The sequence below is a fragment of the Phyllostomus hastatus genome, unplaced genomic scaffold (genome assembly GCF_019186645.2).
Source record: "Phyllostomus hastatus isolate PE091 unplaced genomic scaffold, TTU_PhHast_1.1 phas_scaffold_78, whole genome shotgun sequence".
In the NCBI taxonomy this organism is placed as follows: domain Eukaryota; kingdom Metazoa; phylum Chordata; class Mammalia; order Chiroptera; family Phyllostomidae; genus Phyllostomus; species Phyllostomus hastatus.
Genome location: NW_025334041.1, coordinates 10,009,281 through 10,033,721, shown reverse-complemented (window position 1 = coordinate 10,033,721; position 24,441 = coordinate 10,009,281). Strand labels below are relative to the sequence as shown.

At 54.0% G+C, this 24,441-nt stretch overlaps 1 protein-coding gene across 1 annotated transcript in view; it reads left to right on the top strand.

The window, feature by feature from the left end:
• WIPF3 (WAS/WASL interacting protein family member 3) overlaps positions 1-24,441 on the top strand; it is a 72,857-nt gene that overhangs the window by 48,137 nt on the left and 279 nt on the right. The window contains exons 3-8 of the mRNA XM_045827180.1: positions 4,555-4,687; positions 6,772-6,903; positions 11,902-12,669; positions 16,256-16,405; positions 17,365-17,466; positions 22,146-22,222. Coding sequence (XP_045683136.1) covers positions 4,555-4,687; positions 6,772-6,903; positions 11,902-12,669; positions 16,256-16,405; positions 17,365-17,466; positions 22,146-22,222 — 1,362 coding nt within the window. The remainder of the gene's footprint in view (positions 1-4,554; positions 4,688-6,771; positions 6,904-11,901; positions 12,670-16,255; positions 16,406-17,364; positions 17,467-22,145; positions 22,223-24,441) is intronic.

Genomic DNA, 24,441 nt, shown 5'->3' with positions numbered 1-24,441 from the left:
TCTGTCGCCCCATAAACCAGGCTTTATAAAGGTTAGAGGGTCCATTCTTTTTGCTCATGGATTATAATTGCATATTTGCATTTCCAAAAAGGAGACGTAGAACTACTAGATTGCGAGATGCCTCATCCTGGAACCACTTGGCTTCTGCACATTTGCAGCGCAGGGAACACAGCGTCAGGCCTGGCAGGGGACAGTTAGTTGTCTGAAAATGCTCACCGGTGATCTCCTGGATCCCAGGCTCCCCGGGGCAGCCTACGGGCCAGGCTGGCTGTGGGGGGGACTCAGACGTGCTCATGCAAGGCCTGGCTGCTGTCTGGCCCCAAGTCCGGAGGGCGCGGGAGGAGGCTGAGGCCTGGAGGGATGAGCAGACTGTGTGCCTGGAAACCTGAGGACTAGTTTTAGGTATAACAGCCACACTGGGGAACGCATCTTTAGAGGCTGCGAGGCTGACACTGTATGAAAGTGAGATGGTTCCGATCAGCCTTAAGACAAACAATCTGCTAGGCTAGGCTCAGCCGACTAGATTTTTATTAGCGTTTCTCACGGAAACGGGTATCGATCGGACGGGGGCCGTCATGGCCTCTGGTAGCAAAGTGGCGGATAGCGGAAAGGCTGTGCATTTCAAGGATTTGATCTGGGCTGAACTGACATCTTTCTTCCCAGCCGGATCGAGTCACTTGTTGGGACGACCAATGGATGTGCAGACATGTGTATAACTTATCAGGAAAGGAGGGCAGCCGGCTCCCCGCCCTTGGCTCTGTCTGTGAGCACTGCCGGTCAGTGTCCGTGTCCCCGATCTCATGGGTTGGCTTCCCTTTCTCAGCCCTTGCAGCCCCAGCGGTGAGCTGGTTTGCATGAGTCTGCTGCTGGTTCGCGTCTTCTGAGGACCAGGGCTCTTCCGTTTGAAGCTGGCTCTAGGAGGACTGAGTCAGCAACAGCCTTGTGCGGAACCCAGCAAATTGTCACACTCTGTAACAATGCTAACAACCAAGAACCTCAGGAGACTCTGAAGTGATGTTTTACTTTATCATTTGGTGCAGGGTTGCACGGGGGAGGTAAGGGATAAGGGGAGGAGGTGGGTTTGGTGGATATATTTGCCATAGGAAAAGTCCAGGAATGGCTTTCTCTCCCTTGATTATGTTTTTAGTAAAGTCACCAATAATCGGGATTTGCATAGAATAAAAGCCAGTGAGTATTTGGAAATCCCCTCTTCCCTGTTTCTGTATGCTGTAACCACAGTAAAAAGACTTCTTAGGGTTGTAGGTTCTTAAGAAGTCAATTTTCATTTAATTGGTAATAAATATTGCAGATGATAAGAACCACTGTCACTGCGTAGTAGAGTTTTCAATGTGCAAATGGTACATCCTCAGATGCCTTTTTGTACAACACCGGTTAAGCCTCCATATACATGGTCACCTTAGCCTCGAAGTTATTCATTCTTTTCTACCTCCCGGAGAGGATTGGAGGATACCATATTAATACCAAGAGAGGGGAGCCCTCTAGTGGAAAACCGTCAGGGTCCATACTGAGCAGGGAAGAGCCAGAAAGTCACAGGCGGCTTGTTAAATTTAGTCCGCGAGTTGAGCTGTGTCATTTGTAAACATGACGCGCCCCGCCCTGTCCTCCTGCTGATCTGGAAGGCGTCTGTCAACAAGTCTGTCATGCGGAGTAATCCGGAACATACTGCCCTGACCCGTGTGGCTCAGTGGGCTGGGCGTCGTCCCACAAAGCGAAAGCTGGCCGGTTCGATTCCCGGTCAGGGCACACGCCTGCGTTGAGGGTTTGGTCCCCGGTTGGGTTATATGCAAGAGACAACCGATCGATGTTTCTCTCCCTCTCTTTCTCCTTCCCTTCCCCTCTCTCTAATAATAGATAAATCTTTAAAAAAAACAACCTGTTGGGACCTGTGCTAAGTAGAGAATCTGTTTACAATCACTCTCCCGAACACACACAACTTCCTTCATAGCCCGCGCCTGAAAACTGCCATGGGCAACGCCAGGGAGTCCGGGGGGGGGTGAGTTTTGATAAGAAATACAAAATCGAGTCTAAATGAGTTGAAATGACTATCCCCCCCCTCGCCCCGCACCCCACCGTGTCATGACGGCAAGGGCTGCTCGGCTCGCTGCTTCTTTAATCAGAGGAACGCCCCTTTCTAGCCCAGCCTTCCTCAAGGCCACCACCCGGGTTGGGTCGCGCCCGACTTTGTGACTCTCCGTGTCGTTTGCCTTGTAACGAGGAAGACGGTGACAATGCGTGTTCTCCCCTGCGCCTGGCCCCGACACATGTCTGCGATTGCCACGCCAATTTCTTAGAAAAGTTGTCCTACCCTCTTGGCCAGGGTCATGATATTTCTGTCGACCCTTTATTCCTGTCACTAGTGGTTTATAAATAAGATTTTTTAATAAACTTTAGAAATCTCAAAACTTTACTGTTTAACTTACTGATGTTAATGTTCTATAAGTAGGAGTTTTTAAGCATGCCTGGTGGGAACCCCCGTGCTGTGCATGTGCGTTCTTACACCCATGCCTAAAACGGATACGGCACTAGGGCTGGCGTCCCCTGCCCCGGGCTCTGTTGTTGACCATCACTCATGAGCCCCTCTCCTAAGACCCCACTCTGGAGCTTGCGCCCTTCAGAGAGTCGTCGTGCTGAAGAGTCAGCCAGGGAAAACGCAGACTCGGCACATTTTCGCTAAGACCACAGCGGCCTTTGTTTCCAGCCTGTGACATGAGGGAGTCTCCGACAGTCTAGTCGGCAAAGCTGGCCTGTCCTTTTCTGAACAATGACAACAAAAATGGCCGCAGCAAGGACCTGTAACTCCTGTCTGTGTTTCGAGGACCTTCTAAGGTCTCCTATCTCCCTTACAGCCTGCTCAGCTGGACAGATGCGGCCATTGCTGAGTTCTCCGGGGTCTCCCTCTCTGGGGGACTCCCATGGTCACATGCGGCATGACATAGTGGCTTTATCCCATGCGCGTATGTCCAGTCTCCCTGTACACACGCTTGCCCTTGAGGACAAGGCCGATGTGTTATATGCCCTGGGTCTAGTTCATTCATTCACTCACTCATTCATTCACCCGGTGAACAGTTTTTGCGCCCATCTGGGGCCAGTCCCTGTTCTACTCTCTGGGGACGTATTGGTGAACAAAATGAACGAGTTCTCTTTCCTGACAGAGAGAGACATGGGAGAGTAAACCTTAAACTCATAGGCACAAGTGGAAAATGTCCACCCTGAAAACAGAAATAAAAACACATACCCTGTGATAAAAATTACCAGGGAAAAAGCATAGGGTACCCCGAGAGAGAACACTGGGTGGTCTTATGTAGGCTAGAGGTCAGAAAAGACCTCTGAGTGGTGGCGTTTGAGGGGAAAGCTGAAGGCACATGGTATTTCGTGCTTTGAGGCACGGTTAACCAGCTCTCAGGTCACGTGGTACAAACTTAACTTCGGAGGATCCCCCTGACTGTCTTCAAGGCAGCCCCACCCCTCCCTTATTTGCCACCAACCTACACCTGTTGTTCGGTGCCCCCTGAATCTGATAGTCCATGGAGACCCCTGGCATGTCAGCTCAAGCCACAGTGGAAGTGAAAGAGCTGGACCTCAAGGCCACTTGCAGAGTTAGAATGAAGGTTATTCTCACAAATGTATTTGCGAGGCATTTTTGCAGTCCATAGGACACTTAGCCCAACCATGGCACATGACCTTGATTGCCAAGGACAAAGCACATGGCCTTTGGAGTCGAGCAGATCTGGGCTTGAACTCTGTGACCTTGAACAGACAATTTCGTAGTCTCATACTTGTCATCTGTACAATGGGGGCAAGCTCACCAGACACGCCCAAGGTTCTGTGAGGGTCCGAGTGGCGCGCCCGGGCCCAGAGAGTGGGCAGGCACTCACCCTTCCCTGTAATCCCCGGCCCTCCCTGTCTGCTTACATTTATGCCGCCTCTGGGCCCCAGTTCCCCCCAGTGCTCCACGGTCACATGAAGACCGCCATCCCTTGCTCAAAACCTGCTCTTGGGGCTGAATCTGCTTCAGTTAGAAGGCATAATGGGCCACCCGGCAGCAGGGAGGATGAGGACCAGGTGACGGAGTGCAACTTAGTGCCACTTAGTGGCAAGGCAGGGCGACAGGACCAACTCCCGTCGTCAAGCTGAAGCCGGCAGAGTTTGCTCCAGGAGCGGACACCAGGCAGGGTGGCCACTCCGAACCTGGCAGTGGGTCCGGAACACCCAGCCGGAAGCCCAGGCCTGCCAGTGGGGCTTAGCTAGGAGGAGGAGGAGGGTCAGTGAGTTAGGCTTCCTGAAGGAATCCCAAAGAGTCCCTTCTGGGTCCCCAGGGAGAAGGGTGTGAGCAGGGCAGGAGGTGAGTCTCCGCGGAGACTTGCAGGTAACTGCGCAGAGGCCAAGGTGAGATCAGCCTTAGGAATAGTGCAGGGCAGGACAAGCAGGTAAGGCCGAGAGCTATGGGAGGTAAACCTTACAGGGGACAGGACCTTGGGCTTATATGCAGATGTTCTATGTGATTATAATCAACTCCCTCCTGCTCCCTTACAGGTGAGTACAGACGCTTCCGGCTTGAAGAAGGTAGATCCCAAAGGTCGGAGTGCACTGTTGGCCGACATCCAGCAAGGAACTCGCCTACGGAAAGTCACACAGATCAATGACCGCAGTGCCCCGCAGATCGAGAGTAAGTGAGCACGTGGGCCAGGACTTCACGAGCCACGGGAGGCCACGGGAGGCTCAGGCAGGCACCCCTGGCTTGCTCAGGGCGGGGGCCATGTCCGTTACCCAGGACAGAAGTCACACTATCTCAGACCTGCTCAGCGTACAGGCCACGTGGGTGGAGACTCAGCGCTTCCCTCCCAGGTGTGCAGAGAGTGTGTAGGGTTCTCCTCTCCTCACTCTTCAAGTGCTAAAAAAAATCTCATGGCGACATAACTTTTTAAATTGTGACCAAATTCACCATGGTACCCACTGAAAGCGTTCAATTCAGCGGCATTTACATGTTCGCAGTGTGGTGCAGCCATCACCTCCATCTCGTCCCAAAACACTCATTCCAGAGCCCTAGGAGGACACCCCAGACCCACTGGCAGTCCCTCCCCATGCCCCCCAGCCCCAGCCCCTGGCAGCCGTTCAGCCTGCTGGCCGTGTCTGTGGATTTCCCTGTGTGGGGCTAGCTCCTATAAATGGAACCATACAGCATGTGGCCTCTGGAGCTGGCTCCTTTCACTGGGCGGCGTGTCTGCCAGGCTCACGCACGTGGCAGGAGCCAGCCCTTCTCCCCTCTTTACTGCCGACTGATACCTCCTCGTAGGGCTGTACCACCCACTCTGTGCCTCTCCACTGTGAGCTGACACTGAAACGTCACCGAGTCAGCAGAGCCCTCAAACTCAGTGAGAGCAAACGTAGAGTCTCAACATGAAACAACGGGAACTTTTTGTTTTCCCACAAGGAAAAAGATTGATTTCGGAATCCCCTCACAGGATCACATGACTGCAGCTGTCTGTGTCTTCTAGAAGATGACAGGGTAAATGGAGTCTGTGCTTGGGTCAGGGGACTTCTCATTCTGCCACCACGCAAAGCACGGCACCTCTCCGAGACTCAGTTTGCTCACCTGCAAAATGGGAGGGATAATAACACCTGCTCTGTCTCATGTGTGTCAAGACTGGGGAAGGTTGAGATAACACATGCAGAACTATTTATTGTAAGGTATTACTACGTCTTCATATATTTTTAATGGTGACCATGGTGTCAATTCTCAAAGATAGTCCTAAAAATATAAGAATCTAGTATCTGTGATTGCTATCTATGTTAATACACAAGGACAGACAAATTATTTTAAGAAATATTTCCCATAACCAAATTAGAAATTTGTGTCTGGTGAGACCCACTATCTAATTGATTAAGCCCAATGAACAGATAAATCCATTTTATTGGAATACTCACTTCCTAATCATTCCAATGAGCTAGTAATGGGTAATATTAATATTTAGAATAATCTGGCCACCTTCATCCACCAGTGGGCACTGCGCCTTCATTTCTCTGTGCTCGTTAGCTTCAGCTTGTGAAGACTTTTTTGCCGAGAGCCCTTGTCTGAGCTGATTGTCTTCTGTTATGTAGTTGGTAAGCACACTCGTCTGGAAGGCTGGACTTGGTGACCCCTCTGACCCCTCTCCTCCGGGGCTCACAGGCTTTCTCCTCCGTAGACTAAAAGGCGCAGGGAAGCGTGCGGGGCTCGGGGAGTGAGTGCTCAGGAAGGGAAATGCTGAAGCACCAGTCAGTGACGGCAGACCTTCCCTTCCGGCTTGCCGCTCTGGGCCAGGCTCTGCAGACGAGAAGTTAAAATTACTGCCTGGATTGAATCTGCAGGTCTCCTCTGGCTAGTCCTCCCAGTGGAAAACAAAGCCAGCCCTGCACCTGTCTTGTCTAGGTTTTCTCCTTTGAAAGGTGCTGCCAGTTCCTCCACTGGCATCTACTAAATGGCGGTGTCTGGGTCCCTTGGTTTAAGTCGCTTTGCAGAGTGGTCAGCCACTGATGGTTGGTTGTTTGGGAGGCCCAAAGAGGGCAGCAGACAGGCCGGGGCATGAGCCTGCAGGGGGTCTAGGCAGAGGGTATTTGGCAAAGATGCCATCTGGAAGGGCAGAATCACAGGTCCCGCAGGTTGGAGGACTGGCAGGCTGCCACAGGCATTGCCAGACCACGGCCCGGGGTGAGAACGGGCTGCTCAGCTCTACCCACGAGTCTTCATCCACTCGCCTCTTCTCTCTGAAGGTTCTAAAGGCGCCAACAAAGAAGGAGGAGGTTCTGCAAACTGTCAAGGTGGGAGCACGCCCCCAGCCCTGGGAGGTCTGTTTGCCGGGGGCTTTCCTGTGTTGCGACCAGCAGGCCAGAGGGATGCAGCAGGTAAGGAGGAATCCAAACCCAGCTATCTTGTGATTTTTTTTTAGATTTATTTTTTAGATTTTTTTTTATTTTTAGAGAGAAGGGAAGGGAGAAAGGGAGGGAGAGAAACACCAATGTGTGGTTGCCTCTCACACGCTCCCTACACAGGACCTGGCCTGCAATCCAGGTGTGTGCCCTGAGAATCAAACCAGTGCTCAATCCATCCACTGAGCCACACCAGCCAGGGTGGTATCTTGTGATCTTCACCTCCTTCACTTGGAGACCCAACTGGGCGATCCTTCACACGCCAGTGAGCGGTGTGTTTTCAGTGAACAGCTGTGTGGTAGGAGATCATGCATTTGGGAACCTATGCACCAGAAATTTCCAAAGCCCACGATTGTGCTCAAGGGATCTTTCAAATCATCCATCTGTTTATGTCTTCGCATTGTAATAAATGAAGACGGACTTGCCACAGTGCATGGTGTTTAGTGATGGCATGATTGTGGCCCAGACTGCAGAGTGCAGACAGGCATTCATGACATCACTGTGGCCTCACTGGCGATGAGTGAGTCCAAAGGGTTCTCAGTCATTGTGTCACTGTGTCCGTTAGGTATTGCTGAGTCACAAAACACCCTGACACTCATCTGTTCAGTTTACAATTCGTGGGTTGGCAATTTAGGGTGGTCTCAGCGGGGCGCCCTCTGGTATCTACAGGTTGGTACATGGCTTTGCTAATTTTATATTTCTTATACCTTTGGTGCCTCATCTGGGGCGACTGGCCTGAGCCATTTGGTCATTCAATATGTAGCAGAGTGTTCAGGGTTTGTTTTTATAGCAATGGCAAGGTTCCAACAGAGAGACTAGAAGCATATAAAGTCTCCTGAGGCTTAGATTTGGAATTGGCACAGCACTACCTCCTATTGCATCCTCTTTTCCAAAGCAAGTCACAAGCCCAGCCAGAGACAAAGGTGGGGAAACAGACTTCATCTCCCGATGAGAGGAGCTGCAAGATCACGTGGCAGAGGGTACAGAGTCAAGAATGAGGAGACAATCAAGGCCATTGTTGCAACTGGTCTACCACAGTCAGATGTTTAAAAAAACATTGCATTAAAATTAGAAAAATGTATCTTTAGTATGTGCAAAAATAGGTGTTTTTCCTTTCTTTCTTTCTTTCTTCTTTTTTTTCCTCTCTTTCTTTCTTTTTGGATAAACTCAAAGAATTTTATTAATCCAAGAAATATCAAGCCCCAAACATTCCAGATATAGAACATCTTCTCCCATGTGACTCTGCTAAATTTCTTGCTGGGACTGTTTGACATTAAGGGATGAGTTTGCTGCTGTCACCCACTGATAAAGCCCAGCAAATATAAGGGCTCTGGGATGCTTTGAGATCCCCCTGGAACCTCCTCAGAGGGCATTTCCTGTCCTCGTTTTTGCTGAGGGTTCATCAGACGAGACAGTGCCAGGGTCATCCTGAGAGCTGGCATTCTTCTGTGCCTGCTTCTTTTTCCAACTTCCTGCCTGGGACCAAAGAAACATTCTTGGAGATACAAGAATTCCACTAGCCTCTCTTCACGGAAATAACCCCAGTCGGGATATAACAGGGATGGGACAAAGGAAGCCGGCAGTATTCCTGCTTGTCCCCAATAGGACACAGGTGTCAGACATCGAAGCCACCGTGTGCAGTCAAGCATTGATCTCTGTAGAGGAGGTCGGAATCCACAGTGAAGTGACTAATGACGCCTGTCACAGGAGGGAAGTCAGGGACAGATGAACAGTAGGTGCACAGCCTTAGTGCCATGTTGGAGTGAGATAGCCAGGGCTCTCTTCTCCTTCACGGAAAAGGACTCTGCCCTTTGCTGTCTCTCTGACCTTCTTGCCCACCACTCCTGCCGGCTCGAGCCCTGCGCTCCAGCCACACACTGCCCTCCTTGCTGTCCTTACATGACCCAGGCGTATGGCTGCCGCAGGGCCCTTGCACAAACTGCTCCCGAGGCCTGAAACACGTTTTCTCAGGTGTCCACTTGGTTCACTATCTCCCTCCCTCCCTTCGGGTCTCTGCTCAAGGGCCATCTGACCAACTTAGTGAGGCTTTACTCACCATCCACGTAGAATGAGTCGCCCTCTCATTGCATATCCCTTCCAGCTGAATTTATTTTTCTTTTATTATTATTACCATTGGATATGTTATATATTTACTCCTGTATTTTCTGTCTTCCCCTCTAAATGCATGCTCCATGAAGGCAGGAGCTATGTTTTGATCACTGCCTTAAAAATGCCTGGCACATAGTAGGTGCTCAGTAAATATTCATCTACAGTGAAATGTGTGAGTGGGTAGTATGGCTGCTTAGAGCCGTGAAGCCCAGAGAACAGTGTCTAGTGATCACAGTGCTTTTAGGGGCCCATGAAAACGTTTGAATTTATATTAAAATTGGGGTGGATGGGAAATTTTCAGATCAAATGTTATATTTGTCTTTACACCAGTGCCTTCACAAAATGTAGCTCTGAACATTTTTTTAAGGAGGAAGAGGGTCTCCAGAAGTCATAATGTGGCCCTGACTCAGCACTCGCAGGGAGAGATCACTAAAATAGGGTACAATGAGTGACTGTCGCCGGGCTGAGAGGAGTGTGTGACGAGACTCCCGTGCAACCCAGGGTCCTCTGGAAACAGAAGCACGTGGGAAGGGGAGGACAGACTTCATCTTCTGATAACCCGCAGGCTCTACAAGCTGACCCCTGTCCCATCATTAGCGAGACCTCCTGGGTGCACTCCAGCAGGCCTCTCCCCACCTGATTCCTGGTCCCCTTTGTGCTTCTGGTGGGGTGTCCAGGGCTGGCGCCCATGCTCTGCTGGACGGCCTCCTCCCTTCCTGGCCTTGGCACGCCCTGTCGGAGCTCTCTGCTGGCTGGTGCCTGCCTGCTCGCCTCGCCGGCCCTCACATGTCAGCAGCTCTCTCTCCTGTCGCTCCCACCTTAAATGTGTGCTGCCAGCTCTCTGCGAGACCCCGGAGTGGGCCTGAACACAAGCCGGAGGAGGATCTGTGCCAGCCTTGGTTCTCGGCCCACGTTATGACAAAAATGCGTTTGTTGGCCCCTTTCTCGTTCGGTTGGCTGCTGAGCGAGCAGAGGCTCCTGCCCTTTGAACTGACTCACTTTCTGGCTGTTTGAATGTTGGAGACATGGGTGTCCTCAGTCACTTAAAAAGTTTGGGTTAGTTATTCAGGGCCTGAGTCTGCCCTTCCAGTCTGTTACCCCTTTCAAGTCCACGCAGCAAGTGGGCCCTGGTTTAGGGAGCTGCCCGGGCTCCCCACCTCCATCTCCGTGGACGACGCACACAGGTTTGAGACGTTGGGGGCAGGGTTCCCTGAGCCCGGCCCCTGCCCTTGACCTCACGTAGAATGTTGGGTTTGTGGTGGCAGGAGGCCGAGTGGGGGTTTTCCCTCCCGGGCGTGGTCAGCCAAGCTGCTCCGGCAGCGCCGGCCGCAGACCCCCAGGGGGGTTGAGTCAACCAGGGTGGGTACACCCAGGCAAAGGCGTCTCTTCCAGAGCCACCTCAAAGAAAATCCTCAGTAGAGTGAAAATGTCACTGCCCCGCCTCCAGGACAGACATCCCACAGCTGAGCCCCGGAACGAGTGGTCTTGTCCAGGTGACCGTCACAGCGTAGCCAGAGGAGGGTCTTCTGTTTGGAAAGTCAGACACCGCCCACTCAGTCCTGCCCACTCAGCTTCCCCCGAGTCACCTTGCTTTGACTGGCCTGTCTTTTGGCATCCGGTACTTTGGGGTAGGATTTAGCACCCGGTTGGGAAAACTCACTGGAGACTCATCGGCGGAAAAGCTCAGGCTGCCCACAGAGGCTGGGGTTACAGTAACCCGGTGTGAAGGCCGTGGGTCCTGGTCTGCAGCACCCAGGAAGCTGGAGGTGTGGGAAGCAAGCATGTTTTCAAGGGTTTCCCGCAGGTTTTCGGGGGGATTGTAAAGTGGAAGGGCGTGGAGACAGGGGAAGACGTGGTCCCCTGAATGCCTCTTTGAGACAGCACTGTCCTTGTTGGGGAGAAATATTTTGAATGCATCCTACATGGAGGCTTGCATGTGCAGTGATTGCAGAACTTCTGTACCGGCCACGGGGGGAGGGACCTTTTCCTCATCCGGCAGACAGAGACCAAAGGGAAGGCACTAACAGCGTGTCAGAAGGGTGTGCAGCGTGACCGGGCCGCTCCTGGGGAGCACCCTCCTCACCAGTCTTCCACGAAGGCCACCGAACACAGATACTTCCTGTAGGCTCTGAGACAACTGTAGGCTCAACAATGACAACTCTGTTGTTGTTGAATTCACGCAGCACTGGATTCCAAGCCGGGGCGGATGTGGTGGAAAACCTACAGGGTGAGGAAGCCGGGAGACCAGGAGACAGCGGCCCCCTTAGAGATGGGCACACGTCTTTGGGAAAGGGAGCTGGGAACGTCCAGAGGCCAAAGGAGTGGGAGGTTCAAGGTCATTGGAACTAGATCCCCGAGGCAGGATCTTCCCACTGGCTTCGGAGCATGCGCTTCTGCTCTCCATGTGGAAACAAAGTCCTTGTTCCCCGATGCTGGGAGGGAGGGACACCTCCCTCCCCAGGAGATTCTGGTTGGCCCCTGAGGACCCAAACTAGGATGTAAGGGCTGGTGGACCTAGTGGGTAGGAGTGGTGAGTGTGAGGTGACCTTGAGAAGGTCAGGGGACGTGGGAGCAGACCCTGGGCTGGGAGCCGGGGAGACCCGGGCAGATGAGGGCCCCGGTGGATGCGATAGGATGGCTGCGGCCTGGCAGCACCGAAACACTGGCGAGGAGCTTGGGGCCGGCCCAGCTGGCCCTCTAGGTGACAGCTGCTGCACCTGAGGCCTCTCAGGGGACCTGCCAGGAGAGAGCATCACCTGCCGTTCCACGACATCACGCTGAAGAGCCTCGGTCACTGCTGCCCACACACGTGGGGCTTCTCTTTCCTCTGTTGCTGCTCTAACTCGGAACTTGTCTCATTTCCAGGCGGCAAGACAGGGCAGGCCCCTGGCTCCCGAGCGCCTTCTCCTCGGCTTCCCACCAAAACTATCAGCGGGCCGCTGAACCCCCCGGCATCTCCCAAGCTGGGCAGTGCCTCCTCCGAGGCGCAGGGCGCTGCCAGAGCTGTCCCTCCTCGCCCCAGCGTGCCTGCCCCGCCTCCTCCCACGCAGCCCCCACCGCCCCCACCCTTACCCCCACCCCTGCCCTCCTCCTCTGCCATCAAATCTCCCCTAGTGTCCCCACCGGGCTCACAGACCAAAGGTAATACCCTGGGGGTGGCCCCCCCTCCGCCCTCGGCACCTCCCCCTCCCCCACCTCCCCCAACCCCACCCCCTCTTCCCCAGAACTCCATTCTCAGTGACAAGGCAGTGAAGCCTCAGCTAGCCCCCTTGCCTTTGTCACCCATCCCGCCCCCGCTCCCTCTCCTCCCGCCTTGCGGGTACCCCGGACTCAATGCCGATGCTGCCAGTCCCACTCAAGATGCTCCGGAGCCTTCTGCCCCGCCGCCCCCACCGCCCCCGCCCCCGCCACCACCGCTTCCCCTTTACGCCTCATGCACCCCGAGGTCCTTGGTGCCTGCGCCCCCTATGCCAGGCGCCAACAACGGCAGTGAAGCCCCACCCCCACTGCCCCCCAAGTCGCCCAGCTTCCAGGCTCAGCCACTGAAGCCGAGCGCGCAAGCCTTGCCCGCTCCGCCCGCGCCTCCCGGGTCGCAGCCGTTCCTGCAGAAGAAGAGGCCCGGCCGAGGCCCAGGTGAGCGCAGCTGTTCCGGTCCGCGGCGACCCCCCGATCAGAGGACCGCTTGCCCTTGCCAGACATTGAGGAGGTACCGGGGCCACAGCCAGAGGCCTGCTCCTACGAGCGGCTGGGAAGTACCTTGCGATGTCTTAACTCGGGATTGGGGGTTAGAGCAGTGCCCCTGTGGAGGGCAATAAAGATTTGTTGTGGCACTTTACGTCGGGGGTATTCGCGTTACAGACAGGAGACCAAGAGTAGGGGAGGCTGGAGGACCTGTCCAAGAGCATGCAGACCACAAGTCAGAGCTTCTGGCCTGGGTCGCCTTGCTGGTACTCACTGTGTGACCCTGCACGCTCACCCGGCCTCTCTGTGCCCCCTTCTTCTCCTTCTCTGTGAAATGGGAATGGCAATAGTTCTCCCGCGGGCAGTTGTCGGAACAGGGCCTGACAGCCGCGAGATCTGGAGGAAGGTCGTGTTCACCATCGCCCCGGGGCTTGAGGGGCTGCGGGTGCCCTTGTCCCAGAACCAGACCTCCTGCTTAGCTTCCCTGAGTTACCGCAGGCCAGCTCCCAGCCCGAGTGGCCACAGGCCCTCCGTAGATTGGATGAGCATTCTGGGTATCCCCCCTTTTTGGGGGGAGGCTGATTCTCCTGCTGACTCCAGAAAACCAGGGGCCAGTATTTCCAGCCCCGTGTCAAGAGGGACCCCTTCACCCAGGCAGCGGCGGCGCTTCCGGACTGCGTGCACATGCGCAGGACGGGTGTCCACGCGGTGGAAAGGCCGCGTTCACTGTTGGGGTGGGTCCCCCTGAATGGGAAACCCCCACACGTCCACGCACACGCACGCGTGCATGCAAACACAGTCATAAACACCCAACTTCTTTTTTAAAAATACACCCGCACCCCTACACACCCATCTACACTTGTGCACATATGCCTTGGTCTTTCAGAAAATCCTTTGATGCATAAAGTTTCTTAAATATATTTCCCTGTGTTAAAAATAACACAAGCTCATTGAAGAGCAAATAGAAAGACCTTTAGATCACCCACAATAATATCATGGAGAAATAACTGTCATTTTTGGATGCGTTTTCTTTTTTCTGAATGTAGCTATATATTTACATAATGAATACTATTTTGTATATACTACTGCCTATTCTGGTTTTACTTAATATTAAAAACAATTCTGTCAAATCGTAAAAGTATATAAGCATATTAATATGATCATCAGTATATACCATATTTCTAATGTCAGATATTAAAGTCAGTTCCATTTCTTCTTATCGTTAATAACATGTGAGTTGCTGCAGGAGATACTTTCACAGCAATTTGTGGGCTGCATTTCAGATATTTTCTAAGATAGGTTTCTGAAAGGCAATCCCTGGTGCAAAGAGCGAGGGAATTTTTAAGCCTCTTAGTGACGAGAGATAAGGTTTTAATCATTCTCTTCTCGACCTGCTGTTCACCCTGGGGCCAGCATTGGAGCCGGAGAGCCCTTTCTGACCTTGTCATTCTTCAGTGTTCCTTGTGTGGTTTTAAAAACCAGTGCTTTACATTCAGAGACATCTGAGTCCAGAGCCTGGTTCCTCCTCCACTCCTGTGTAACCTCATGCCCGTTTTTTTTAAACGCTCTTGAACTTTGCCCTCCTTTTACTTGACAAATGAAAATAATAATGACACACCTCCCGTAGGATTGTTATACGTGTTAAGTGAGGAAATGTGCCTGTGGCTGGGGTGCAGGCTACTTCCCTTCCCTCTCTCTTACCACATGGGGGGCAGCTTTCCATCCAGAAGCGGGTCAACAGCCCTTAGCCCCTTTAGTCTGCTTGTGGGGGCAAGTGAATCCTAGTGGATCCTGGGACAAGGAAGGGTGGACCAGCACGGGTAGGAAGGATGAGATTTTTTTCTTAAAAAGCTCACAGGAAGCAGAGTGTGGGACACTGCCCGCCCACAGGCATGGGCCCATACACGCATGTCCTCCCGTGTCCTCCCGTGACCCCGCAGTCCTGGGCTTGTGCAGGCTCCGGCTGGGGCTCCATCACGAAGTGCAAGGCCCATGCGCAGAGCTGAGGAGGGAGCCTGGCAGCGTGGACCTGGGCCCAGAGCCAGGTGCCGGCGGCTCTACTTGTATGGGATGGTGGGACTGCCACGATGCCTCTCTGGGCTGCACTCTGGGGCTCTCTTGATGGTTCTAACCCTGGGAGAAGGCTTCCATTTCACGGGGAGTAGCCCCAGCCCCTTGAACTCCAGGCTGGGCATCTGGGCCCTGGCCTCGTGGGCCTAGTGTGGGTTGGAGATGTGACCAAGAGGTGACAGACTGGGGCACAGCTCAAAAGTGGGGGGTTAGGGGGCAGGGTACCAGAGGCTCGGCAGATGGCTGGTAGGAGCCGGGAGCCGCCTGCGCACTGGGTCTCCAGCTGCAGCGGGTCTGGGCGGGACCTGAAGGGGGAGGAGGAGCCCGATGGTGGCTGGTGAGAGAGAACAGCTGCCCCAGCTGGCACCGTGGCCTGCTCCGCGGCGGGAACCGCAAGGCCGGGAACAGATGCTCGTCTGGCCCCTTTCACTGTGTCTTTGGACATGAACCCTAGTTTTTCATGAACAGCAGGAGGGTAATTTTTTCTCAGCCAGGGGTGGGAGAGAAAGAGGCTGTAATTGTGAGCATCCTGGCACAGTAGCAGCGGAGCGGTCTCATCATTTCGTGGAGTGGAGTGAGCGGGACACCTGCCTGCACCGACGGGCAGGACGGCGGCCACTGGCTGCCAGCGAGTCAGACAGAGTTCTGGCAAAGCAGAGCGCGCCGCCCACAGCCGTCATCGGGGAGGGTTCGCTGAGGCTGGTGGGATCGGAGTGGGCCCCGGGGGAGGGTGGATTCAGATGGGAAAGAGCAATGAGGGTCAGCGATGCAGGGGGGCGGGTGTGAGCAGAAACAGGGGCTGGAGCAAACCCCCCACGGCTGTTCCTCTCGCCTCCCCCTGAGCCTTGCCTATAAACGGCTCAGGCACCAGTGGGAGCGAGCTAAATCCACCACTGGCACCCCCTGCGAGATCACCCCCTTCTGAGCTGCCCCCCAGTCTGTCACCTCTTGGTCACATCTCCAAGCCACACTAGGCCCACAAGACCAGGGCCCAGATACAGAGCCCTGAGTTCAAGGGGCTGCTCCCCAAGAACTAGAAGCCTTCTCCAAGGGTTAGAAGCATTGAGAGAATCCTGGAGTCCTTTCCTTTCTCTTCCCTTTCTGGGGACTCTGCAGTGGTTCCCCTTTCGGGGACTATGCCATCTGATGCTGAGGACTGCCATTGTCATTGAGATTATCACAGCAGCTAACATTTATTGAGCCCTCACTACGTGCAACTTGACTCAAATGAACTCATTTAACCCTCTCAACAACTGTAGGAGGCGTGTGCCCTATTATCATCCCATTTGACAGAAGAGAAAACTGAGGCACAGAGAGGTTGTGTCATTATCCCAGCAGGAGAACGGGATTCAGTCCCAAGCAGATTGTCTCCGGAGGCTGCCCTTCTACTCACCCCTCACAGGAGGTTACAGCATCCGCTGTCCCCATTCACTCCTGTATCTGAATACTCCGTCATCTTCTCCATTAGGCACCAGTGGGGCGAAGCTGAATCCACCGCCGGCTCCTCCTGCGAGATCCCCCACCACGGAGCTTTCAAGCAGGAGCCAGCAGGTCCCAGGCTGGACCCAGACGCAGCAGCCCGGGGGCCAGCTGCGGAACGGGAGCCTGCACATCATCGGTAAGCGGGGCCAGCAGCTGCCACGCTGGCTGCCGGTGGGGAGGTGGTTCCCAGCCCCCAGTGGGAGCATGCCAGCCCCGGGCGCGTGCTTTGTCAGAACAGGGGACTCACGGTAGCGTAGAACAGACCGCAGGTTGTGTTAAAGAGAGGGTTTCTCTGGAGGCTTTCTGCAGGGCTCCAGAACCCACTCCGCACCTTCTGACTGAGTTTGGAGAGGGAAGAAAACCAACATTTTAACGGTGTGTCTGTCTCCATGGAGAAGTCCATGCACAAGGCTGAATGAATGGCGTGATTGGGACACAGTGAACGGACGGACAGAAGGTCCAGCAGGCAGGGGGACAGTTAGGGCAAAAATATGGAGATAGGGCAGAAATTGACATGGGGTCAGGTGTGGCCAGAAATCTTTGCATCCCTCTGTGGGTTGAGCTACTGTCAGCCAGAAATCCTAGATCGCAAAGCAGGGACCTGCCCCGTGAAAGGGCCACGTGCCCCTTCTCCTCTTCCATCAGGAGCTCAGGACAGAACCCATTTGCTCTGGGGGCCCAGGCCCGCAAGTGGACACAGGCCATGCCCCGTGTCAGCTGCCAGGCCCAGGACCCCTGTTCTGCCCACTCCTCCCGACCCAGGCCCACCCAGGAGCTCAGGGGGGCTTCAGGCCAAGGGGACTTTGTTGTCCCTGCCACTGCCATGTTCCTCATCTCTGAGTCTGGGCCCTGCACTGCCCTGTGGCTCTTTAGAAGCTTCCTGAAGATATTAGTGGCCGTAAGGTGGGGCGGGTGACGGGGAGAGTGTATTAATTTCACTCTTCCCAGGTCCCCTTGTCCCAGCAAAAGAGTAAAAATTGAGAAGTGGAAGGCGGCCTTGGGGGGACTAGTCCGGCTGTGGGCACCCTGGCACCAGGCAGGCGAACCTTGGGTCATCACAGTAACCAGAGCAACTTTGCCATTTTCCACATGCAGACGACTTTGAGTCTAAATTCACGTTCCATTCCATGGAAGACTTTCCTCCTCCGGATGAATATAAACCAAGCCAGAAGATTTACCCCAGCAAGATCCCCAGAAGTGAGTACTGCCCGGCGAGGACCCCTGCATGTCCCTGACTGTCCGAGAGCGGCGCCTGGCGTGCAGCGGTCAGCTGCAGGCTGGCTGTCCTCTCGTGTCCCGGACAGCAGTGCAGCGCCGTGCATACTCCTGGCAGTGCCGGAACGTGCATGTGCCCCAGTCCTCAAGGGTCATTTAGACGCTGCTACAGAAGACCAGCATTCAGTGTTCAACATCATCAGATTTGGGTGAATTGACCACTTGCCCCTCCCCTCTCTGGGGCTTCTGACTAGGGATCTGAATACCCCAGGGAAAATGGGATGCAGGAACTTTGCATTAGTAGCCAGAGAAGAGCCTAAAACCCCCAATGTGGAACTGTGGCACACTGTGAAATGGAAAGTGTCCTCAAGCCAATGGTTCTCAGCCTCAGTTCCACATCCGAATGACCTGGAGAACCTAAAAACCCAAAAGGCCAGGCTGCACCTGGACCAATTAAATTAGAAACCCAGGTAGGACCAGGGTGTTAGTCATTGTGAAAGCTGCTGGGTGATGCCAGTGTCCAGCTAAGGCTGAAAGTCTCAGCCCGGTGAGTGCTGCCCCTCTCTGGTTGCATTGGGTGGCCAGGCTGCCACTCAGCTCCCCCAAGAGTGGCAGAGGGAGAGGCTGGCCAGCCTGCCCCTCGCGCCCAGAGGCCAGGGGAGGCAAGTACTTTAGAAATACAGGCAGCAGAGAAAAGCGAGGCAGGGTATGGACAGCACAGTGGTGCTGCCTGTTAGTTAAAACATGAACTGGCTCCTGTCTGGTGCTGAGCCCGTCCGATTGGGCAGCAGCTGGTGAGACGGGACAGAGTCAACAGCCTGGGGTGAGAGTCGGATGTGTTCCCGCCCACACCCTGAGTGAGGCCCCCAATCCCAGGCTTCTGTGGGCCGGCATGGAAAATCATACAGTCACCGGTGTCTGGGATTAGCCCCAGACCAGGGACTCTGTGAGTCTCTTTCATGGAGACCATGGGGAGGTCCCGTCTCTGGGGTTCAGTTTCCTGCTGGTTTGCACCTGTCCGCCCTCCACACCACAAACCTCCCTGCTCTCTGGCGCACCCAGACCGCACCTTGTGATTGTGACCTCCTGGCCCCTGGAAGCTTTTCAGCTGCCGACCCCTACCTACATTAAACTGAAGGCCAGCAAACGTTTTCTCTGAAGGGTCGGTGACGACCTATTTGAGGCGCTGCAGGCCGTGTGGTCTCTGCCACGACTACCTGGTTCTACTGTTTCGACATGGAAACGGCCGTAGACAGTCCGTGAATGAGTGAGCATGGCTGCTTCCCTGTAACTCTTGATTTATAAACACGGGCGCTGGCTGTGTTGGGTCCGCTGGCCATATTTTGCTGACCTCTGCCCTAACCCAGCCCAGAAGAGGAGATTCTTAAAAATCTCTCTGTGTTGCAGCCTTTCCTAATCATGTGGCACGGAGTCCTTCACCGTTCAGACTCTGGGAATTCTAACATGAAGTTTCTGTGTTTGAGCCCACGGTGCCCAGTCTCATCCCTGAAAATACAAAAAGAAAAAAAAAAAAAGCTATGCCCCCCACAGCTCGCCAGGAGGGCGCAGCTGGCAGGCGGTGCTGTGTTCCTCTCGTCCCGAAGAAATGTTCAGATCGGTGCCCAGACCCAAATGCGATCTCCTGATGCTTAGGTGTGGGCGCAGTAAAAAAGGAAGAGGGGGGAGGCGGCGGAGGAGAGAAAACCGACGAAGTGAACCGGCACCCTACAGAGCAGAAATGACACTGGTAATTGGCAGACATAAAACACTTCCGCAGCCCGCTAGCACAATCACATCGGCACGTCCCCGCCATCCCGGCCAGCCGCAGGGTAGAGCCTTGTTAATTATATTAGTGCCAGTCTGCTGCGGGTCATGCCTGCCCAATTACATTTCTCCTCGCGGTGCTCCTACTGCTGGGCAGTAAGCTGGTTCCCCCAGACGAGAGTTCTCCACGGCCTGGGAGACAATGCTGTTCTCCCGGGTGGGTGTGTTTGCACGCTCTCTCGGGGCGGTTCTGCCTGCCTGCCTCCTGCCGCCTGCTGCTCCCTCCTTCTGACAAACACACAGCACACAGATGCCCTAATGCTTCCTTCCTTTTTTCACTTTGAACTATAAATACATAACATGAAATTTGCCATCCAGAGCTTTTTCAGTGCACACACAGTTCAGTAGTGTTAGGCACACTCACATCGTTCTGCAAACACTCCCTAGAACCCCTTTCATTGTGCAAAACCGAAACTCTGTCTCCACACATCCACGACTCTCCATTCTCCCCCCCCCCCACCCCCAGCGCCTGGCAACCACCCTTCTCTTTCCTGGGTCTATGAGCTTTACTACTCTTGGTGCCTCGTCTAAATGGAATCTGTTAGAGTTTGGCTTTCTGAGACTGGTTTATTTCACCCAGCACCACGTCCTCAAGGTCCATCTGTGTTCTAGCATGCACCAGAATTCTCTTCCCTTCTAAGGCTCCGTCATGTCCCACTGCGTGCATGTCCCACTGCGTGGGATTGTCCCACTGCGTGGGCCTGCCACGTTCGGTTTATCCGCTCTTCCACCAGTGGGCACCTGGAGGGCTTCTGTCCTTTGGCTCTTGTGAAGATGCCGCTATGAACATGGGCGTACAAGGATCTCTTTGAGACCCAGCTTTTAATTCTCTTGTGTGCATACCCAGAAGTAGAATTGCTGGATTGTGGGGAAAGCCTGCTTTTAATTTTGTGAGGAACCACCGTGGTGTTTTCCATTTTCCGTTCCCATCAATACTATATAAGGAGAGATGCAACATTTCCCTTTGTTTTATGGGGAAAGCGGTTCTCCTGTAGCTCTGCTGTTGTTTCCGGGAGTGTTTGTGAAAACCAGTGCCCACTGCTGACCTGTAGGGAAGCCTGTTGCATTGCCCAGTGGTTCTCCGGGGGGGGGGGATTTCCCCCCGGGGACATTTGGTGCTGTCTGGAGACATCTCCTGTTGTTCCAGGGAGTCTGGGGCACAGAGCCCATGCTCCCAGCATCCAGGGGGCAGGGACCAGGGATGCTGTTGAACAGCCCACAGCGCACAGGCCCGATCAGCCAGCCCAGGAGGAGCCAGTTAAGAAACCCGGCGAGGGGGAGCCCTATCTGTCGTAGCCTGGAGGTTTGTAGACCTCAGGGTGGTCATTTCAAGGTCATACTGCCACCTGGAATTAGGTCAGGGCTTACATGAGTGTCTTTTTACTTTGTATTTAGTTAATAAACTGGCTGAAAACCTAGCACTCCCTCTGTCATTTACTTGAATATATCTTTATCCCAGAACAAAGGCACTCCTCGATGTAAACAGCATTTTGATGAAAGTGCCAGTGCCCTCGGGATTCGTAGTTTCTGAGCTGTAGAGGCCCCTCTGTGGGGCAGTTCCTCTTAGACACCGTGTCTTGCCTGCACCGCTGCTGCCCAGGATGGCTTCCAGCTCACCGTAGAAAACCTGGAAGGTGTGTTTTAAGAGATTAAAGACGACCCGTTAATTCAGGAGGAATCCTTTCGGTGTATTATGTGTATGTTCATAAGTTTTAAAAATAGTTGAGGTCCCCCTATTTATATGATTTCTGACCCGCTTCCCTCTCCTGCCTTGCAATGTCACCCCAAGTTATTTGTGCCTTTGTCAACATTCCCTGACGATAAGCCTTAGACTTCCTACACGCTTTCACTGAACACGGGCTGTTCCCAGGTTGTCGCCGGGACAGGCCACCCATGCTGTTTCTGCTTTCATGGCGCTTTGTAAGGAGCAGGGCAGCCCGAGCTGTTCAGGGGGCTCGGGGACACGGTTATTTAATTCCTAGTCTGTGGCCCAAGCAGGACAGAAATGTCCCTCACCAAAAGCAGCAGAGAATGTGACACCCGGGCCACCATTCGGAGCATCTGACGCACAGGACAAGGTCTCACAGGACCTTGGACTTAAGGTCTGGGGATTTGGATTTAAGACTTGGCTAGACCAACCACACTGTACAGCTGCACGCGTGTGCATGCATGCACACACACACACACACACACACGGTAACTGCCAAAGGAGGAGTGTGTCTGGAGGACTGAACAGCAAACCCGGAGCAGCGGGGACTCTGGGGTAGAGAATCGGGATGTGGGGGGAAGGGCGGAGCCACTTCCAGTTGGTTTTCTTTTCCCTGTTACGTTCTCCTGTGTTCTCTGACTTCTCGTTTATGAGAATGCATTGACATACAACTTGTATAATGTGTAGCATGTTCCATGTTCGAGAATGAGTTGGGCCCTGGGGGAACAGAGCCTGATTCCGCCAGCACACACTTACCTGTTGCTCTCTCCTTAAACCGGGTCTGGCGCGGGGCTCGGCGCATCTCCGGGGCTGCAGACGGCGGTCTGCTCTGAGCTAAGACTCTCTCACGTGCATTGAGACAGCAGGTCTTAGTGCCTGGTGTCGTCCCCCCACCCCCGCCCCCGCACATCGAACGCGACGCCTCTGTCGTCACAGCCTGGCACGGAGACGCCGCGGTGGAAACATGCAGCCGGGGCCAGCAGCCTGGAGGGTTCAGGTTGACCGGCTCAGGTTGCTGCGGTCCCCGGTGCTGCCGCCGCCACCAATGCCGGGCCAGCCCGCTGTCTCTGGGACGCGCACAGCCGCTCCCTGGGCCAGCAGATGGTGAGATCGCCCCTGTGCCTTTCAGGCCGGACGCCTGGTCCCTGGCTCCACGCCGAGGCTGCTGCGCAGAGCTCCGATGACATCAAAGGCAGAAACGCTCAGGTAACGCGGCCCTCCGAGATGCTGAGGGCGCGCTTTCTCCTAACGCCTTCACGTGCTTTCTCAGACTCTATTTCCCTGGGAGTGCCGCTGGCGGGAACCGTGTTCCCCACTGAAGGACACTGGGATGTCAAAATCTAAAGCGTGAGAGGGGTTGCCTGGAACTGCCACCACATACAGGGGCAAGTTAGAGCCCCGTGGACTCTGGACATTCGCCCCGGTCCCTCCCCACTCATCCCTCCCCTGTCATGTTGGCTCGAGAAGCCCGGGAAACTCCGTCCTGTGCACGAAGCAGAGTTGGTGTCGTCTCTCATCTCTAGGAGACAAGGTCTCGTATCCTTGGGAGCTTTTGCCCACCCCCCATCAGTATTATAATTTTCGTTTACATTTTTATAGAGCATTTCTATTTGAAATTTCTGGCTAACCCAAGAATGTGCGAAGCATAGAAAGAGCTGACAAAATATTGGAGAAAGTTAAATTTATCATGTCTTGAGAATGGTACGAAGTAGTTATATTGGACATGGTGACAGAACAAGAAGAACCCGCGAGAACAGATTTAATATATTTTTAGAGACGTTTTCTTTTAACTAAAGGGAGAGGATTCTGTTACTATGGTTCGGTAGCATTTGATCATTAAATCTGGAAATCTTAAGTTTGATCCCATATAGACATCCACGTTATCATTTATTTTGGCCAGGTTTGGTCACAGGTCAAGTCCTGGTGGCCAGAGGGAAGTGGGAGGAGGGCCAGGTGCCCATGTGATAAGACAAGAAACGCCCTCACGGTCATGTGAGGCCACGTGGACAGAGCGCCTCCTAACCTGGGCGGAGACCACGACTCTCCCTGCGCATGGTCCTGTCGCCTAGTTAAAGACCCTTCATTTCTTTGAAAACACCCAGTAGATCCTCCCCTGTTTGGAGTTCTGTGTGGCAGGGGGTGGGTGACCTGAGTTAAATTGGGCCCTTCCGCAGCTGTAGGGAACCTCAAGGAAGGTCACGGGAGGAGGAAGGGACAAGGTTCCTGGAAGCTGGGATGGGCTCCTTGAAGGCGGACAGCACAGCCGCCTTCCCTAGCACGGCTGACCCAGGGATCGCAGTCACCATCCTCAGAGGGTCGCAGGCTCAAAACTGGGCGTGTGCTGGCCCTGAGAAGGAGCTACGCATGAGTAGGACAGAAGGAGCTATGCATGAGTAGGACAGAAGGAGCTATGCATGAGTAGGACAGAAGGAGCTATGCATGAGCAGGACAGAAGGAGCTATGCATGAGTAGGACAGAAGGAGCTACGCATGAGTAGGACAGAAGGAGCTATGTGTGAATAGGACAGAAGAAGACAAAATCGTGCACAGGCGTTCGCTCTGGGAGGTGAGCGCTGAGTGTTATTTTCCTCCTAGCGCATTTCTGCAATTCCTGAACTTTCCACCATGAACACCTTAGTCCTGTGGTCAGAGACATATAGTCATCATCAAAATAATAGTCCCTGCATTGCATAACTCTGTATTTTTCAAATAACTTGTGTATCTTATCTCACCTGACCCTTTCATAACCCTGTGATAGAAGCTGGAGAGATGCCTTCAGTGTTTTTGTTTTTTTCAAATAAGAAAACAGAGCTCCAAGGGGTTAAGGAACTTGCCCAAAGGCACACACCCAGACCTCTGAGTCCTCGTCCAGCGCCCCTTCCCCTGTAGGTCGCTGCTTCTCCTGGCACGGTGAAGTTGCCCGGACAGGAGTCACCCTCACCCTCCAACGTGCAGGTGTGATCGGACACTGCGCGGGGTCCGGTCCCTGGCCTGTGGCAGGCACACACCCAGATCAGCCAGCCCACAGAGGTCTAGTCCAGGGTGGACTGGGAAGTCTGCCCTGGTCATCCCAGAGCCCAGACCTTCCTTACGTCTCACCGAACATCCCCTTGACTCATCCTCACTTCAGTGAGACACAAAGCGATTGCCCAGAGAAACCCCTGGGTTCCAGAGGGAGCCCTCCATGCCCCAGAGGGCGTTCTTTTATGGACACAGGGCCCACGTGACGTGCGCACAGTGGGGAGCCCTGGGCTGGAAATCGGAAGGCCTGGGCACTTTGTCTCGTTTCCATTGCCTTGTCTTGGGGTCTGCAGCAAGTTTTTTGCTTTTCCTGAGCTCCCCGTCCAGTGAACCTGCTGGTGCTGGATCCTGTCAATGTTTATGAGACGGCACTGGGTCCCCACATGCCATGGACTCATGTCCCAT